The 18,335-nt window shown below is 44.3% G+C and overlaps 1 protein-coding gene and 1 long non-coding RNA gene across 13 annotated transcripts in view; one reads left to right on the top strand and one right to left on the bottom strand.

The window, feature by feature from the left end:
• The first annotated feature begins 1,392 nt into the window (after positions 1-1,392).
• On the top strand, positions 1,393-7,379 carry LOC116662151. The gene is made up of 4 exons (XR_004318133.1): positions 1,393-1,487; positions 1,597-1,705; positions 3,057-3,124; positions 7,188-7,379. It is a non-coding gene; the product is annotated as an uncharacterized LOC116662151 (long non-coding RNA).
• Positions 7,380-7,767: 388 nt separating this feature from the next.
• HUWE1 (HECT, UBA and WWE domain containing E3 ubiquitin protein ligase 1) overlaps positions 7,768-18,335 on the bottom strand; it is a 138,861-nt gene continuing 128,293 nt past the window's right edge. For 11 of the 12 annotated variants that reach the window (XM_032475500.1, XM_032475505.1, XM_032475510.1 and 8 more), the window contains 14 exons: positions 17,592-17,724; positions 17,125-17,327; positions 16,414-16,541; positions 15,116-15,212; positions 13,966-14,121; positions 13,289-13,534; positions 12,888-13,005; positions 12,144-12,284; positions 10,864-11,151; positions 10,636-10,741; positions 9,863-9,980; positions 9,385-9,566; positions 8,911-9,101; positions 7,768-8,397 (listed from right to left, as the gene is read on the bottom strand). In XM_032475500.1, the coding sequence (XP_032331391.1) occupies positions 8,295-8,397; positions 8,911-9,101; positions 9,385-9,566; positions 9,863-9,980; positions 10,636-10,741; positions 10,864-11,151; positions 12,144-12,284; positions 12,888-13,005; positions 13,289-13,534; positions 13,966-14,121; positions 15,116-15,212; positions 16,414-16,541; positions 17,125-17,327; positions 17,592-17,724 (2,210 nt within the window). In that variant the 3' untranslated portion in view covers positions 7,768-8,294. The remainder of the gene's footprint in view (positions 8,398-8,910; positions 9,102-9,384; positions 9,567-9,862; positions 9,981-10,635; positions 10,742-10,863; positions 11,152-12,143; positions 12,285-12,887; positions 13,006-13,288; positions 13,535-13,965; positions 14,122-15,115; positions 15,213-16,413; positions 16,542-17,124; positions 17,328-17,591; positions 17,725-18,335) is intronic. The other variant, XM_032475509.1, reaches the window with a different exon arrangement.

The following is an 18,335-nucleotide window of genomic DNA, read 5'->3' as shown; positions in this document are numbered from 1 at the left end:
ACAATGTTATAAGAGAAGAACAAAGTTGGAGGACCTAATGCTACCTGATTTCAAGGCTTATTATAAAGCTTCAGTAATGAAAATGGCATGATATTAGAATCAAGATAGACAAATACATCAATGGAACAGAACAGAGTCAAGAAAGGAAGGGTGACAAGTTACTAACCCCAAGAGGCTTAAAGGGCATAATTAGGATGGACTATAACAAATATAACTAGTCACCTATTGACTGAAATCATCTCCATCCGTTTCCTGCAATACATTTGTGCACATTTGCACATCAGCAAATATATATCTAGTGTTAAAAGAGGTTGGTATGGGTCAGATCCTGAAGGTGGCAGGGGATGTGACTTTTTTTTTCATAACTGCATATGCAGTGTCTAGTGTTTGGTATCTGGTAGGTAACAAATTAATATTTCTTGAACTGATAAACCCCATGAAAGCCACACATAGGTGCATGATCTCTGAAATGCAGAATCACAGGTGCAGACTCTTGTAGATATAGCCACCTGTTAATACAGGCTGATGTTTACCCAGTGCTTCCTGTGGGCCAGGCACTGGACTGTCCTGAGCTTCAGACAAGCATTGCTTCATTTTATGCTCCACCAAGTAGAAATGATTTGTGTTTTGCAGATGAGGAAACCGAGGAATAGAGAGGGTCAGTACTTTGTTCAAGGTTACATGGCCAGTAAGCGGCAGAGCCAGGATTTGCACCCAGGCCAGTCTGACCCCACTACCAAAAGACCCAGGACACACAGAGACACTTTTTGGCTAAAAGAAACCCAGTTCCAAACACAGAAGCAATCCCACGTGGGCATGTGCTCACGTCTCTGTCTCTCTGTCTCTCTGTCTCTGTCTCTCTCTCTCTCTCTCTCTCTCTCTCTCTCACACACACACACACACACACACACACACACACACACACACACACACCCTTGTCCCAGAACATAGACACCCTTAGTATTGGCCAGTTTTTCACATCAGGCATTGACTGACATTCACACAATCACCAAGCCCAAGGCACCAGATCCCGGCTAGCCGTGGTCACAGTCACACTCCTACTCTGGAATCACAGACGCACAGTAACGCGCCCCCGCCCACACCCATTCGGTTACACACAGTCACGTACACAGTCATATCCAGTCATACAATCACACAAACTCCCCGACACAGAACTAATGCCCCATCCCACAAGTTCTCCAGTCACACAAACACAGAATCACCGAGGCTGATTTTCCAGGAGAGGCGGTCCCAGGGAGGGGCCTCAGAGCTGCCACGGGAGAAGTCCCGCGCGGTTGCTGGGCAGAGCGCGCCTAGACGCCACGTAGCGCTCTGCCAGTGGCTGGAGGTCCGGGCAGCCCCGCCTTCTCTGCCCCGGCGGACGAGCCAGTGGGTCACCGAGGGCTCGCCCGGGACGCGGGATTTTCAGTACCAGAACTGGCGAAGTCCAGGGCACAGTTGGAGGAGTTGAACGGGTCCTCACTGCGGTAGGCGTGCTGGGCTGGGCAGGATGCTTCTAGTTTCCAAGGATTGCGTCTAGGAGGGGAGGGGGCAGGGCATGCCCACTGAAACTAGGCTATTTATTTTTAATTGCAGAAATACATGGCCACGGTGAAAAACAGACAACGAAAACACCACCACCACCACCACTACAGTAATACAGACAAAATCTCAAGCATCATCTTGAGGCTCTGGCTCACCTCAGGTCTCCAGTCCCCTATCCCCTTAACAATGCCTTGTGCCCACCGACCCCTCCCCCCAGCCCCCTCATGCATGCATAAGCCTATGAAGGACTCTTTCCAGAGTCTTGGCAGGTAACTTGTGCCCTACCTGGAAGGAGGCAGCAGCAGCCTCTTGCAGGCTTTCCCGGCCCCTACTCTGGCCCTTCTCCCCCACTCTCCCCGAGACAACTTGCCATCACTCACCTCCCTAGAGCCACAGTGGTCTTCCTTCTAGATGCCATGTGTATCAGAGCCTTTACACTGGCTGTTCCCTCAGCCTGGAACACTCTTCCTTTTTCTTTGTTATTGAATTATAATTGACATACAGTATTAGTTTCAGATGTACAACATAGTGATTTGATATTTTTATACATTACAAAATGATCACAATGATAAGTCTGTTACCACCTGTCACTATACAAAATTATTACAGTATTATTGACTATAGTTCCTATGCTGTACATTACTTCCCTGTGACTTATTTTATAACCGGAAACTTGTAGCTCGTAATCCCCTTCACCTATTTCGCCTAACCCCTAGTCCCCTCCCTTCTGGCAACCACCAGTTTGCTCTCTGTATCTATAAGTGTGCTTCTGTTTCATTTTGTTTGTTCATTTGTTTTGTTTTTGAGATTCTACATATAAGTGATATCATATGGTATTTGTCTTTCTCTATCTGGTTTATTTCTCTTAGCATAATACCCTCTAGGTCCATCCACGTTGTTGCAAATGACCAAATTTCATTCTTTTTAATGGCCAAGTAGTATTCCATTATGTATATATACCACTCATCTGTTTATGGACACTTAGGTTGCTTTCATATTTTGGCAAATGTAAATAATGTTGCTATGAACACTGGGGTACATATCTTTTTTTAAAAAATTTTAGGAGGAGGTAATTGGGTTTATTTATTTATTTATAATGGAGGTACTAAGGATTGAACCCAGGACCTCATGCATGCTAAGCATGCACTCTACCACTGAGCCTCCCTCTCATATATCTTTTTGAATTAGTGTTTTCATTTTCTTTGGATAAATACCCAGAAGTGGAATTGCTGGATCATATGGTAGTTCTATTTTTAGTTTTTTGAGGAACCTCTGTACTGTTTGGAACACTCTTCCTTGAGCTCCTCCAATGGCTTATACCCTCACTTCTTTCAAGCAGGCCTTCCAAGCTCAAATGTCACCTCCTCGGAGAGGCCTTCCTCTGGCCACGATGGCTAAAATACACTCACCCTCAACTCTCTATCCTTTTACTTTGCTTTATTTTTCTTCAGAGAAGAAAATATATCACTCACTCTCTGACATATTTGTTTATTGTCTGCCTTCCCTGTTAGAATATCAGCTTCAAGATGGCAGGGATTTATATCTGACTGTTCACTGATGAATCCCCAGCTGGCACACAGTAGGTATTCAATAAATGTTTGTTGAATGAATGAGTGAACAAAGAAGGGGGGTATAAGGAGTAGTGGTGACTGTGGGACCTGGAGGAGACATGTCCACCCCAAACCATTCATAGCAACCACACACACACATGCACACACCGTGTTGTGTCTACAAGTCAAAAAATTTGGGCTGCCAGTTTCCACTGAACTTGTGAATATTAAAAAAAAAACATTGACTGAAGTAGGATACATATTATTGGCACTTTTCTATGTATGTTTTAAGATTCTTCATAGTGGCAGTACCCTTGCAGCCAAAGGCCAGGAGCATGAACCCGCCCTGAGTCAATCATGTTGGCAGTGAGGGAGAACACATAGCGTGGGGGTCTGTGGGGCATCTCAGTACAAGAAAAGATATATCATAGGATTTGGGCTCGTGTTAGGTGATTTGGGGATGGTTTAAGGAAGTGACGTTTTGCTCTAGATTGAATATTATCCAGAATTGGGGGTAATTTTATGATTGGGTATGCCAATACATCTCTATAGAGAGGACAGACTAGAGAGAGACTTAAGCTGTAATTGGTTAAAAAAAAACAGCAGCCACTCAGATTAATCAGGATAGGGGATGTCTGGTTTATTTTTGTGGTTTGAGGGACAATGTTTACGTATTGTCTGTGTTCAGATATGATTATGGAGTGGTTTCAATTTTGTCTTTATCACAGTCGCAGAGTGGCCTTGTCTAATGTTAACATTCTGTGTTTATGTTCAACGGAACACCAAGGCCCAACTGTGAATGCCAGGCCAGCTCCCGGTGGCTGCTTTCCTCTTTCTTGGTAGATTTCACAAAATTACGCATTAGAAAGGTAGTGCCAATTTCTCAGCAGCGTAGGACAGTGCCTGTTTCTTCACATTCTCTCCCACTTGTGTTAACACACACAAAGACACATGCATGTGTATATAGTTCAATTTGAAAAGTGGTTTTTATTGGGCTTTTATTGGATCTTTGATTATTACAGAGGTGGTAATAATTATCACAGAGGTAAGCAATTATGTATGCTTATTGCTCATTTGTATTTCTTCTTTTGTGAATTGCCTTTTAGTGTCCTTGGATGTTTTTCTGTTGGGGAGTTTGTCTCTTAGTGATTTGTAAATTAAAAAAATTATACATATAGGTAAATATGTATATTAAGGATTAACCCGTTGCCTGTTAGAGATGTACTTTTTTTCCGTAGATTGCCATTGCTTTTTAGTTCTGCTCATGATGTTGCCGACGTTTTAGTAGTCAAATATATTGGTCTTTCCCATTATGATGTCTTTTGTAGTTTTTATTTAACACTAATGATTTTCCGTATTCCAGATCAGTTGTTATCCACCCTAAAAAATAAGTTGATGTTTTTTATGCTTGAATCTTCCACTTGGATTTTAGTGTGAAGTGCGGAGCAAACTTCAGATTTTTTTCCCCTTCCGATACTTAGGCAAGTTTCCCAAACTTAACAGTGACAAAGCTATTCCTCCCCTAACTGGCTCTTCATTTTGTCTACAGTAGACCACAGCACCCTGATAATCATGGCTGAGGCCATTCTGTCAACTCTGCCCATTTTAACTCCCACCTCGTTTAGCATGTCAGATTGTTCCCCAAAGTCTCAAGGTCAGCTATACTTGTATTTTTATGCAAATGAACAAAGTAAGTCTCTTCATTTATTTGCCTCTTTTTATGCTTCTTATGAATAAGAGTTTTGCAGCTTTCTTCTTCACATGGCTCCCAAACACTGCTTCTAAAAGTTATTCTTTGGTATTTTATGTTATTATTGTGAAAGGAATCTATTTCCTCTTATGTTTTCGAACTGATCATTGTTTGTATTTGAGGAAATGTTTAATGCTGCTACCCCTGCCTGTCAAGTCTCTTTGTGTACCCATCGCCCCCTGTTCTTTCCCAACACCCACCTCCTTCCCTTCAGTGAGTTTTTGGAAAACAGACTTTCTCTGTGTTGTCAGTACATGGTAAGTGCTCAATAGAAGTGTGATGGGTAATAATTGTTTCTCCAGCCGAGACATACATGTTTCATAAGTGTAGAGCCAAGTATCTCAGTTTATCTGGGTTCATTTGCACCTGTGGCCCTTTTTATTCTTAAATTGGCCTGTTTGGATGATAAATTATATGATCATGCTAATTTTATGAGAAGGGGACTACTTTAATAAGGAGATAACCAGTGGTAATTGTAACACACAGATCAGTAGAGAGAATTATTAGGGGGCAAAAAGAGACATGTTTGGGGGGAAGGGTATACCTCAAGTGGTAGAGTACATGCTTAGCATGCAGGAGGTCCTGGGGATTGAACCAGGACCTCCTCTAAAAATAAATGAATAAACCTAATTACCTCCTTCCCCAAAAAACCTAAATAACTAACTCTTCAAAAAAAAAAAAAAAGACATGTTTAATCATATCATGCAAGCAGCTGTTAATTAGCCTTCATGTGAAATTAGGTCTATTACTGATTCCCCTGATGCCTGCCTCAAATGCACTGTGAAATTTAATAAACTGTCCATCTCAAAGAATTATGAAATATCTCAGGTATATAAAAATTATAAAGTATTATATAATACTATAAGGAACACTTATGTATCCAGCACCACTCCAGCTTAAATAAAACATTAATGTAGTTGATGCCCCCTGGGCAATGTACCTCTTGTCCCCCATAGCTTATCCTGAATATCATGCAGTACTTTGTCACACTCATGCAAGGGTTTTCAAACTTCCTACATGTGGATGTGGTTTTTCATGCTCTTGGTACCTTTGTATATAGTATTGTTTTGCAATTTTTAAATAGGCAGTTCTCGTACTTTTTGTTTACCTTTGAGACTGTGCATGTTGATATATGCAATGGATACATTTTTACTGCCATATAGGATTTCATTATGACTTTATCAGACTATACTTGTTGGGCAGTAACTGTTTACATGAATATTTTGTTCATTATAACCAGGCCTCTTGCTGGACTCACGTGTAAGTTCTGATGACTTGATTCTCTTGGTTTAGCAAATAGTTTTCCAATGGCTGTACCTTGTTTCCTGCTTTATCGAAAGGGTTAGAACTGGCAGAACAGTGTTAATGATGGTAACTGACCATCCTGTGCTTGCAGTGTGATGTTAGCTGTTGGTCTGACGCTACCTTATAGGTAGTACCTTTACCTTTAAAAGTTACCAGGAATAGTTACTGAGTGGTAGTAAATGCCTTACATCTATTGACAGAGTTTTTCTCTTTTGACATTGAGGTGGAGCATCACACCATACACATATCCCAAAGGCAAGTCATACTGTCACATTTTTGGTGGTATGCCATTAAATTAGTTTCATTTATTTCCTTCAGAAGGATTATTCCATCTATACTTCCAACTTCCACATCCAGTTCCCTATGCTTGCACCCCTTTCAAATTTAAATGTCAGAGCTTTATTCTACTTAGACTTTTCAAAGAACCAGTTAAGCCTTTTTGATCAATTCTACTCTATTTCTGGTTATTTATTCATTTTAAAGCCCCACTGGACTCCCTGCCTCATCTCAGGTCACTATCCTTTGCTTGAGCCATGCCCTATCAACTAGACTCCTGCTGCCTTGGCCTAGATTATCCTCCCCTACTTAATCTAAACTCCCATACAGCCTTATGATTCAGAATCACTGACAAAAGCAAGCCTTCCCTGATCTCCTAGGCTAGATCAGGTACTTCTGCTCTTGGCATCCAGAGACGCCCTTCCTACGTCTGGCTACAGAACTAACCAGTCCCCTCCCCTTGACTAGAAACTCAATAGCAGGGAAAGGGTTGTTCATTTGTCTTCTCAGTGGTCAGGAGGGCCAGGAGCAGACAAATTTGAATGCTGAAATAAAGCGTCTAGTAGCCATTTGCATCAGGACCAAGGGATCAGCTTAAGGACACACACACCACAGCTTTCCTAGATCCACACTTTGGGAATTGGTCAAGGGGAAAGTCTTTTAAGTAGAGCCTCAGAGAATGAGAAAAACCACACAAAGGAAGTACCAATTGAGGTTATTTTTCTAACTGAATTTTTATTACTTTTTTCTTTTCCTCAAAGTCCTTAGATCAACTTCAAGTGCTGGATGGAATAAGAACCACAAGAGACTGCTGGGTGACCTGTGAACAGACTGGTAGACAAACAGATGACAAAACAAAAACAGTAAGGATGGGAAGACTGTTTTGGAGAGCTAGTCAAATTACTTGCTTACTAAAATTTGTTTATTTCTAAAGTAAAACATTAATAAACGAAATAAAAATTTTAAACTGAGCTCCAGACTTGAGACTGTTGTAAAGGTTGTAAAATAGATCCTTTGGTTGGTTGGGTTGAGTCAATTCTCAGAATGTTTCTTACAACCTGTTGGTTTGTTCCCCTAGAGCAAGGTGATGCTTTGTCCTTGACTGTAATCTCTACACCACCACAACCCCCAAGTGCAGATCTCATTCTGAAAAAGATTCCCCCAGTCCTGGTGGCTGCTGCTCTCTGGACTGTGGGGAAACCGACTCTGAAGGAGGATGTACCAGTGTGGTGGCAGAGATGGTTTTCTGGAGAGCTATCTGGATCTTTTCTCCAGACACCTAGCATGTGCTCAAGAGTTATTTGTTTTTAAATTTGAAAAAAACTCCATTGTGAAAAGTGAGTTATGAAGAGTGCTCTTTATTTGAAACCTCCACAACACAGACGCCAATCTTGTCTCGCATTGAATCATTAGCTGTGCACATCAACACATTCCAAGCACAAATTAAGAAATGCAAACAGAACAAAAAAATATATATATATATAATTTTTTCCCCTATCCAAAGGTTTCAAGTCTCAATGCAGCAAATCCTTCTGAACACAGAATCTGAGGAGCACACTGTTCAAACAGTTGGGACAAACAGGTCCCTGCAAAGGCTACTGCCTTTTTAACACATGGGGTAGGGATCATGGACGGCATGGAACGGGGAGAGGAGATGAGGAAAAGGGAGGGGGGAGAGAGAATGAGCACAAAAGGGGGAAAGGGTATGCGCTGGGGCAGCTGGGGCAGCTGGGACACACACATGGTGAGTTGGTGGATTTCATTTATTGGTTTTTGACATTTTCTTTCTGGTTCTTTTTTGTTTTCATTTCCCCCCTTTCCAGGTCCAACAATGGTAGAAAAACCCCACAGTGGTGGGCGGGGCCTTATTAGGCCAGCCCAAAGCCTTCAGAGCACTCCTGGATGGCCAGTAGTAGCATGTGGCGGAGCTTCTCAAAGCTCTCATAGGCAGGCAAGTCCAGTTGATTAAAACTAGGGAAAGAAGAAAGATCAGTTTAGGACAGAAAACGATAAATCCCTGTGTCCCCATGGTGCCAACCTGACTTTTGCTTGCGAACTCCCAATCCTGTCCTAGCCCTGTCTGCCCTCTCATCTGGCCCCAATACTGGCCACCAAGCACCTAAAACATAAACCTGACCCTGTAACTCCCTCCTTAAATACCACAGCCCAACATGAAAGCTCCAAGCAGGCACTCAGGGTCATTGGTCACCTCTGCTGAGTTCTTCAGCATTCTGATCCCTGCAACTCCTCACTCTAGCCATGCTGAGCCCTTGGAATACACCTTGCTTGCACGTAGTAGTGCTCACCTGCAATGTCTCCCCAGCCTCACTGTGAATCTGGGCCAGCTTCTCATCTCAAATATCACCTTCTCCACAAAACCACCAAACTGTGAGCTACCCCAGGTCCAGGGTAGGTGGGGCCAGAAGTGACAAATATGCAAGTTCCATCCAAATGCTGAAAAGGAGAACAAACCCTTCCTCTTACCATGTGTGAGCTGAAGGCAGGCGGTCTGTGGACCTGTCATCTCGATGAATCTGAAATTTCTGAATGCCATTCATGCCTTCAAGGGCAGCAAAACCTTGCAGGGGCACCTTGGAAGTACCCGTGACAAACTGGAGGAACTTGGCACGGTCAGCTTGATCGAAAGAACGCAATGCTCTCCAGAACCACTGGATCTGCACGAAAGGACACAAGAAGCCAGCATGAGGCAGAGAGCTCCTGGAAGGAAGGGGGATGGGATTTGCAGTGTTAGGCAAGTCCCTTCTGTGAGATAGGTTTTAGTTCCTCCATTCGTAAGATGAGCAAGAACATTACCTGAAAACAGTCCAGAAGAGTTAAGGGTTAGGTACAGATAAGCTGTTACTCAAATCACCCTTCTCCTAAGAGTACTGGTTTATTTGGTGTCATAGAAACTAGCACTGCTTACGGATTCAGGGAGGGATACCAGCAGCAGCTCACCTGAATAGAGTTGGACTGGTACTTGTGGTATTCAGTGTTGGATTTCAAATCATCAATGTCAATTGTGGGCAGTCCTGATATAAGCAGCTCTAACTCCTGCTCAGTGAAGATGGAAATGAGGCGCTTTGGAATGATCTCATAGAAGCCCTCTAAGAAAGCCGCCAGCTGTTTGCGGATGGCTCCTGGAGAGAGAAACAAGCCACGTGGCACCCAAACTTATGCAACTGTTAGAGGTCAGAGATCCCCAGTCTGGCCGGATGCTGACCGATCTGCTTACTTCACCTACCACTCTGTTCCTAGGCCCCTGTATGAGGGTAGATGAAGGGAAATATATGTTTGTCAGGTTTCTTAACTCCTTTTATGCAAGGCATTTGTGGCTGGCACAGTGGAAGAGAAGAAGCAATGTCTGTGAAATGAGTGAAGCCTGACCTCTTCCCATATTGAGCAACTAGGGGGTCTACGGGACCATTTCCCCTACCTGTCATTCTCATCTGGCACACCAGGTGTACATACTCCTTCTTATTCTCCTCTGTTACCAAGATGTTGGCTCCATTGGGTTTGAGGTCACGAACTTCACAGACTCCAAACTCTTGGACCTAGAATATCCAAAATACCAATAACATGAATCAGATTTGGTCTAGGATGGGACTTACTTACATAAATACCTGGTAACACATCCTAAACTCTTTGCTGTGTCCCGGGCAGAAAAATGAAGCAAGGTCATAAAAAAACAGTGACTTTTCTCATGAACTTATAACTCACTAATAGGGAAAGGGCAAGAGTTTGGCCCTAAAACACATAAAGGCCAAAAGGAAGGAAATTTGTCAGTGGTAAAAGCAAAAAGGGCATGGCTAAAATACATTAACAAAACAAAACATATTCTTTATGGGAAACAATTTGGGAGAAGAGTAACCTTAAAAAATTGCTTTTCTTTTATCTCTATTTGTACAATTTTTCTATAGTAAACTACCTTTGGGAATAAAGAATAATGTACTAGAGTACTTTTTTAATATAAGGGAAACTAGGAAACAGCCTGGATTGTTTTACAAATTCTGCTTTTTTTTTGTTTGTGCTGTCTCATACAAATATCCACTGCTCTCTGTTGGATGGGGAATGGGGCATAAGACTTTAAGACATCAAGACGCTTCTTTAGAAGCATGAAAGGTTATCCAATGCCAGTTCAAGGACAAGCCCACAATGAGTTTCCTAGACTAGCAGGGGATGTGCTGTGGTCAGGATTTCCTGACCTACCTCAGTGCTGAAGGTGAGATCATAGCCTAGCGTGGAGACATCATTTTCCAGCAGATAAACCAGGCCCTGATAGAAGTGGTAATCTTCGCTCTCCATATCCGTATACCTAGATAAACACAATTAGGATCATGAGCTGAGATGGAGGAGAGGCAGTCTAGGGGTGGGACACAAGAAAAGGACCAATTTTTCAGGACTGAGGACAGTCCCAGGACTGTCCCACATCCTCACCTGACAGACTTGCCCAAGATGTGTTTGTAGAAGGACCGAGTAAAGTAGCACTCCAGGAGGCGGTTGTCATATACAGCTTTGGCCACAATGCGTCCAACAAACTTGAAGTAGCTGAGGTGGTTGGGGTTGCAGTGGGAAGATGGATTGATGGTGTAGGTGACCCGATCACCGGGTGAGGTACGGAACAAGGCATACATGGGGTTAAACATCTCTCGAGAGATGATCATATACCACTCCCGCAGGAGCCCTCCAGCATCCTGCCCTTCTTCTCCTTCAAAGACTATATACCTGCATAAGAGAGCAGAAACAGAGATGTGTGGAAAGCCTAGGACAAATCCAGTCATTTGTGCAGCATGACCCAAGTGAGTGACTGAAGCAGTGGCTGAGGGGGGTGCAGGGTCAAAGAACAGTGGTAAATGCAGTGCCAGGAGAGCTCAGAGGAGGTGTGGATCTGGGACAAAAAAGGGTATCACTGATGGAAGAGGTGTTCTGAAATATCAGTTAAGGCTCACTGATATTCCAGAAAATGCTAACAGGAAAGGTATAACGGCCTACTAAGGCCTCCCTTAGGGAAAGGAGGGAGAGGAGTGATCAAATGGTATCAAAGAGAGCTGAGCTCAGAGTCTGATGTCTTTAAGGATTTGGTGGTGGGGGAGCAGGGCTCAGTTGGTTTTGGAGGACTCTCTGACTTCCTGTGTGATTATATGGATAGTAAGCCCATTCCACAAGGGAAGGGAAGAATCAAGTTTTTGAGTTCAGGAGCATCAAACTACTTCAATAGGTCTATAATCTTATAGGCTCCCATGACACTTGGTATTGCAAACTGCCAATCTCCTCTAGGTGGCATCAGAATCACCAATGAGCGGATTACCAATTTGGTTGGGGGCCACTCTTGCAAGTATGGTCTTCCCCAACGCAGGGTACCATTTGCTCAGCAGGCTTCCCGTCCCTAGTGTGGCAATGGAGAAAGCTCTCTTTGCAAAGCCATTAGGTGTACCTTTATAAATGCCAAAGACTCTCCTGTCTGTCTAGGAACTGTTGGGTAGCTCATCCCAAGGGCCAGCTGGCCAGCGGAAGACCAGTCTCATGAGACTGAGCAGAGAAGATGGGAGACAGCTCAGTGAGATTTTCTATGCTGGATTCCTATTAGGAATTCCTACTGAGGAGGGTAGCACCTCCCTAAGTTCCCCTACACATTTGGGCCCCGAGTAAGCCTTCACTACCACGCAGGAAGGGCCCCAACCCTCCCATCCTGTCTATTCTCTGCTCTGGGCTCTTACAATCGATTCTTCATTTCTTCAGGGGATTTCCGGTGCAGCTCACGATAGGAGTCTTCAAACACATGGTCACGGCGGACGTGCACAGCCATGTCTTCTTTCCGGAGCCCCTCATCCAAACGCTCCAGCTCTTGGCGGAAATATCTTGGGAGGGAGTAAAGGAAGGAAAATAAAGTTAGGAGTGGCAGAGCAAACTTCTCCCCACCTGTTTCCCTGCGGAAATGCCCAGGATTTGGGAGAGGTAAGTCATTTACTACCAACTCTTAAGTTTTTTTCCATCTCCATCAAGTAAGGGCCAACAGACATTGTGCCACAGAATTTCTGCAACAAGCAGGTAAGTATGTGTAGGTGCACAGGAAGGAAGAGAAAAGTAAAAGCGACAAGAGTATTGTGGAACCCCTCCACTCCCCCAAGCCCTGCTCTAAGTATATATTGTGGCTACCTGGATCTCCTTGTATTACCCCAAAGGCTGGATCGAGACTTTAGAAATCATAAGGTTAAACAAAGGCTCACATTCCTCTAATGAAGAATGGAGACTGGGGTTGAAGAAGGCCAGGGAGTATTTAGGTACGATGACTGTCAGTGGCACAGATGACTGTCTCCCCCAACCAAGTGCCATTCCAAGGGCTGCCACCAAGGGAAACTTCTTTCCCTGAAAACCCCACCCCAGGAAGAATTTTAGTTCCTTTCTGGGAGGGAAGATACCAATTAGAGAGTTCCCATCTCCACAATATCCAGGGCACATACTTGCGCTTGACATCAAAGTCGAGGACACGAATGTAGTCTACCAGGACAGCAAAAGGCCCATCAGCCAGGTGGGTGGTGGATTGCCGTAGGATCTGGTTTAACACAGTGCGATGAGTCTCTAAGGGAAGAAAGGACAGTAGGAATCAGCACATCATGGGTCCCAGAAGAATGGATGACAGCCAACCAGCTAGCAACTCTCTCTTCTTTGTTTCAGGGAAAAAGTATGGCATACAAGGACTTCCAGACCCAGTCCCTACCCCATTAGCCTCACTTTACAACTCTCTGTCTCTTGCTCTCTCTCCCTCTCCCACTACAAATCAGCTAAGGATAAAATGTATGAAATGACCCTGTAAAAAAAAAATGAAGCCTTGTACGTTTGGGGGCCTAAGAGTTCCCTGTACCTGCAAAGCGAAGAAACTTCTGTGTGTCAGGGGGCAGGCTTGAGGAGATGTGCATAGACGAGGGCTCCCGGGAGAAGAATGGGTCAAGGGAAGAAGGAGTGGCTGGGGTTAAGGGGGCAGGAGAGAGTGGAGGAGGCTCGTCCTTGATGTGTGCCAGCTGGCTCTCACGGGTGTCTCGGACAGGAGGCTTGCTCTCCCGTTCTGTGGCATGGACCAAAAAGAAGGCCTCAACAGCAGGCTGTAGCACTGGGGGAAGGAATGAGAGGAAAGTGACATTTTACTTTACAAACTTCAATATACAAACCTCTTTGCCTTCATAGTCAAATTTCAAAAGTACCGTATTAAAAAGTAATGAAAACGTGCAAGACAAATACAATGGTACCATAGAAAAATGAAACCATAGAGGAAGGCAGAACTTCCTGAAGCCAAAGAAAACTGGGATAGGCAACCAGTTACAAAAATTCCCTTGGTCTAAAAAGTAAAAGCTACCAGCTACCAAAAGAGAAGGCAAATTTTTTTCTGACACTGAAGTCAGAGGGAAAAAACCTCTCCTTTGAACTCTCATTACAGAGACACTAAGGGAGAGGAGTAATCTGGACGGAAGAAAATTAAGCTGGCAAAAAGGGCCCCATAGCAGATCAGTGGGTCGGGACCTGGGTCCTTAAGCCACAACTCACCTAGCACCGCATGCTGGTCATGGGATTCCTCCAGCTCCTTTAAACACTCTCCCAGCATGTCCCATAGCTCGTCCAAGCTCAGCTGCTCACTGAGCAGGGGTAATTCAGGTGGCCTTTCCTCTTTCTCCTTCTCCCCTTGTGGAGTTCCATCTGAGCCTAGAGGCCACACAGAGGAGAGAGTCAGAGAGCCCTCAAAGCTTTTCCTTCATTTAGATTTTTCCCAGACCAAATGCAAAGGCCATTAGACAGATCAAGCAGGTTGGCCCACTGGCTACTGAGTAACTGAGTGATATCTGAAAGCAAGCTCTAGTCCTATAGTGGACAGCATTTAAACTGAATAAAATTAATGCAGGAAAAAACTTGGTTCCTCAGTTGCACTAAACACTTTTCAAGTGCTCAGTAGCTACATGTGGCTAGTGGCTACTGCAGGAAAATTCTACCAGACAGTGCTGGTCTACTCATTGTCTTATTAGCTCTCAGAGAACCTGTGAATTATTAAATTATTTAATATATTTTAAAAATGGATGTCCTATGATAACACTATCTGTATCTACAGGAATGTGTTAAAAGGGTGCCAACAAGTATTCTATATGACATTAACCTTGGGAAATGCTGCTAATAATAGCATCCACTGTGTGCCAGGTACTGCTCTATGTGCCATACACATACTTGTTAACTCGTTCAATACTAACCATGAACATCTCTACCTACCTACCTATTTATGGAGGCACTTGGAATTGAACCCAGGACCTTGTGCATGCTAAGCATGTGCTCTACCACTGAGCTATATGCCCTCCCCCCACCCCATCTCTATTTTAAACGAAGAAAATGAAAGAGGTTTGCCTCAGGTCCCAGAGATAGAAACAAAGAGCCAAGACAAACACATGTTGTCTCCACACACGATATCATATTATAGTTTCTATACTACAGAAATCACAATGTGCGCTATGAATCTCCAATGAGGACCATATGGTGATGGTTAGTAATCTTAGTTGACTGTTAAGTGCTTATTAACATACAGAAACTACTGTTCACTTAAGCAAATTGGAAAACCCTGAGCTTTTGTATGTTGAAAGCAGGGGATCCAGCAGATGTTCTGTGAAGACTGGCTCTCCCTTTTGTTGGGCTAGAAATAGGAATAAGTACTGACCAATGGACTGAGTATCTTGAGCACTGGGAGATGGCTGGTCCACATCCATGGGTGATTCTTCCCTTCGGACAGATGCATCTGACTGGCTTGACTCCGACTGGATAAAAGGGAAACAAAGTCACATAAAGGGTGCAACTCTGCTTTCCTCAGGGACAGGATAGAGGCTGCCTACAACCTCTCACATATCATAAGCTTGGAAAGAAGCCTCCCATATATTCTCATATGGACAGAAGTTTCATTATGTAGCTCTCCAAGACAAAAGAATGGCCTTCCTACTTCCTTTGCTGCCTTCCACCCTGAGCTAGAAGCTTTTCCAAAGAGCTCCCTGGATGCGTGCATGCGTGCGTGCGTGCGTGTAAAGCTCAGATGGGTGTGTGTGTGTAAATAAAGCTCAGATGGGCAGAAGATAAGTTTGCAGGGGAATTAGTGCAATCTTTGATGAGTGGGATTATTTGAAAAGCCAACATCTGTCCTATCAGGTGTGGAAAAGAGACTGGGCAGAAAAAATACTCCAGAATAATAGTTTCTCTGTTCTCCTTTCTACCCTGTTGGAGCCACGGCCCTCAAATTCTAGGCTGTTTCCAGCATGCTCAATGAAATCACACTGCGTAATAGTATTACATACAAAGGATAAACAGGCCATGGGATACTTTTATTTCCTGCATCTGGGGTAGATGACTTGCATGTTGTGCAAGGACAGGAAAAGAACCGAGTGCCACAGCATACATGCATGATGCCAGGCTTTTCCTGCAACCACTCTGTGCTGAGATCCCAACAATGAATGGACTACCTAGGAACCTGAAAGGCTTCCTCCTCAAAGTGCCTGAGTGCCTGGGTACCAACGGAGAATGAAGAATAGAGGAAATGGCCAGGGTGGAGGGACCAGCCACAGCCGTAAGAGGCTGAATGGGATGTGTACCAAGCTTGGGGGATTTTCAAGGGCAGGATTCCTGAGATGTCTCTGATGTACTTGCATTGTTCCATGAGACTGAAAAAATCTTTATCCCACACCCCCTCAGAACCCAGACACTTAGCATTATGCAGTTTGCAAAGCGCCACTGTTGACTGGATAGCTGGGAGTGGGGTATGATAGCCAAGCTTTAAATCAAACCAAACCAACAAACCAATGAACAAACAAAAAGAAAGCACCAAGATAAAATAACCCTGCTGTTCAGAAGCATTCATATAGCAAACTTGATGCAAAAGCATACAAGGTAAGGGCAATGAAACCCCACTGATGATGTGGTGGGGGAAGGAGGAGAGACAAATGAATGAGGGGCCACAGGCATCATGCTAACCGTTGCTGCTTGTTGCTGTCTCCGCGCCCTTTGACCCTCACGTACCATTTGTATAATGGCATCAGCCTCAGCCTCCAGCTGCCGAACAGCTGCCTGGATGCTGCTAGCTGAGCCTAAACCGGAGGAACCTGGGGAAAAGAAAAAAGAAGGTAAGATGTAAACTGTATAAAGAGGGAGTGCTCAATATTTTCTCTCTTGTCTTCTGGGCTGCCACAGGGCATCTTGCTGAGGTCTTTGAGCTTTAGCTCAGGCAGCCCCAGAATGCTCATCAGCAGGTACTAAGAGCTATTGTTATAGATAAGGACAGGGGAAATGGAGCTGAGCAGACAGACAGTGGCAGGTGAGAGGGTTCTGTGGGGCAGGAGGAAAGATGTAGGATTTGGCAGGCTGCAGCAACATGGCTGCAATGTTTTAGCCAGGATGATCAAGGAAGCAAAAAGGAGGAACATTCAGTGAGTTAAATCTTGTGCAGCAAAAGACCTGCCCCCAATTTCCTTGCCAGATTTCCACTCCCCTTGCCCTAATGAAATGTCTTATGTAGATAGCTTGAATGAGACACAAAACACAGCCACCAACATTTCAAGAAAGGATCATCACTTCCTTTTGAAAAGGTCAAACAGGGAGGAGACACGACATTAAGTCCTGCCTTCCAGGGTCTCTTGTTTTTCTACCACCAACCCTGCCCCTCAACTGGACACCCCAGTTCCATACCTAGCCTGCCTGTCTGCTTGGCTTTCTTGTTAGCTCGGCGTGTGTCGTCCCGGAGCTGGATGATGACCTGCAGTACCCTCAAGAAGAACTTCTGGGTAGATGTCTTGGATGTCAACATGGACATAGAAGGCAGCTGGAGCTCCCGGCCACCCAGAGGTCGCTTCTGAGATGCCACGATTACCACATTCTCAGCCATGTCAAACCTGGATAGTGTAGAGGTGGCTCACGTATATTGAGCATCAAAGCATAAACACCCATAGCAAGCAGGGCTTTCTGGCGTCAACTAGAGGGGTAAGGAATCTCCGAAGGAAATCTCACAAGCAGGAAAAAATAGGGTTAAGTGTATACAGGACAGAGAGAAAATCTGCCCAGAGAGGGGGAAAAAAATAACCAGGAAACCAGCAAGAGCCACCTTTCAGAATGTCCTGAATTCCAGCCCCATAGCCAAATGAGTGGTTACCACTTACCTGCTCTGCATTTTGCCTTTCAGCTTGGTGGTCTGTGGCTGCTCCTCAGGTAGGCCGTCAGGAGAGAGGGTCTCACACTGGGCTCGCCGCTGCTGTTCCAGGTTGTATTCCCGTAGCTCAGCCAGGAGGGTACCTGAGCAGGGAAAGGAGCCAGCAAGTGTTTGGAGACTTCCCTAATGAAGCAATTAAAAGCCAAACCTTTCCAAGAAACCTTCCTAGGCCATCTTCTTTGCTGGAGTGAGCAAGAATTTTGCTCCGTTCATTTTACTATGTGTGCTCATGGATCAACTGCCCAGAGACCACTGCTTTACCTGGCCTCAAGAATTTATTGAATCTATACAAAATGCAGCTCAGTGCTAAGGGGAAAAAATATCCTTTGAGGCCTGTATACCTCTCGAACTTCTAAGGTTTTTGTGGTAATTTCAGGCAAACTGCTTAACCTCTCCCACAATTTGCTTACTCATCTCAATAATGGGATTAATACTGCCTAATCTCGTAAGGCTGCTTTGAGAATTAGGAGATAACTGTCTAGCAGAGTGTCTAGGACACTGCCTGGCCCATGGATGCTGAATAAATGGTAGCAGTCAAGAAAGGTCAGAGGCCTGCCTCTTCTGGGAAAATCTTGTAATTCTCATGTAACAAAGAAGACCCTGGGTTATACAGTCTGATTGACTTTCATATCACTTCAGCTCCAGGGACATTTGTGAGAAGGAGATAACTAAGCAGGTAGCTGAGATCTAGAGA

This window comes from Camelus ferus, chromosome X, assembly GCF_009834535.1.
Source record: "Camelus ferus isolate YT-003-E chromosome X, BCGSAC_Cfer_1.0, whole genome shotgun sequence".
NCBI classification, from domain to species: Eukaryota; Metazoa; Chordata; class Mammalia; order Artiodactyla; family Camelidae; genus Camelus; species Camelus ferus.
The sequence above is the reverse complement of the archived record's forward strand: the minus strand, read 5'-3'. Positions and strand labels throughout refer to the sequence as shown.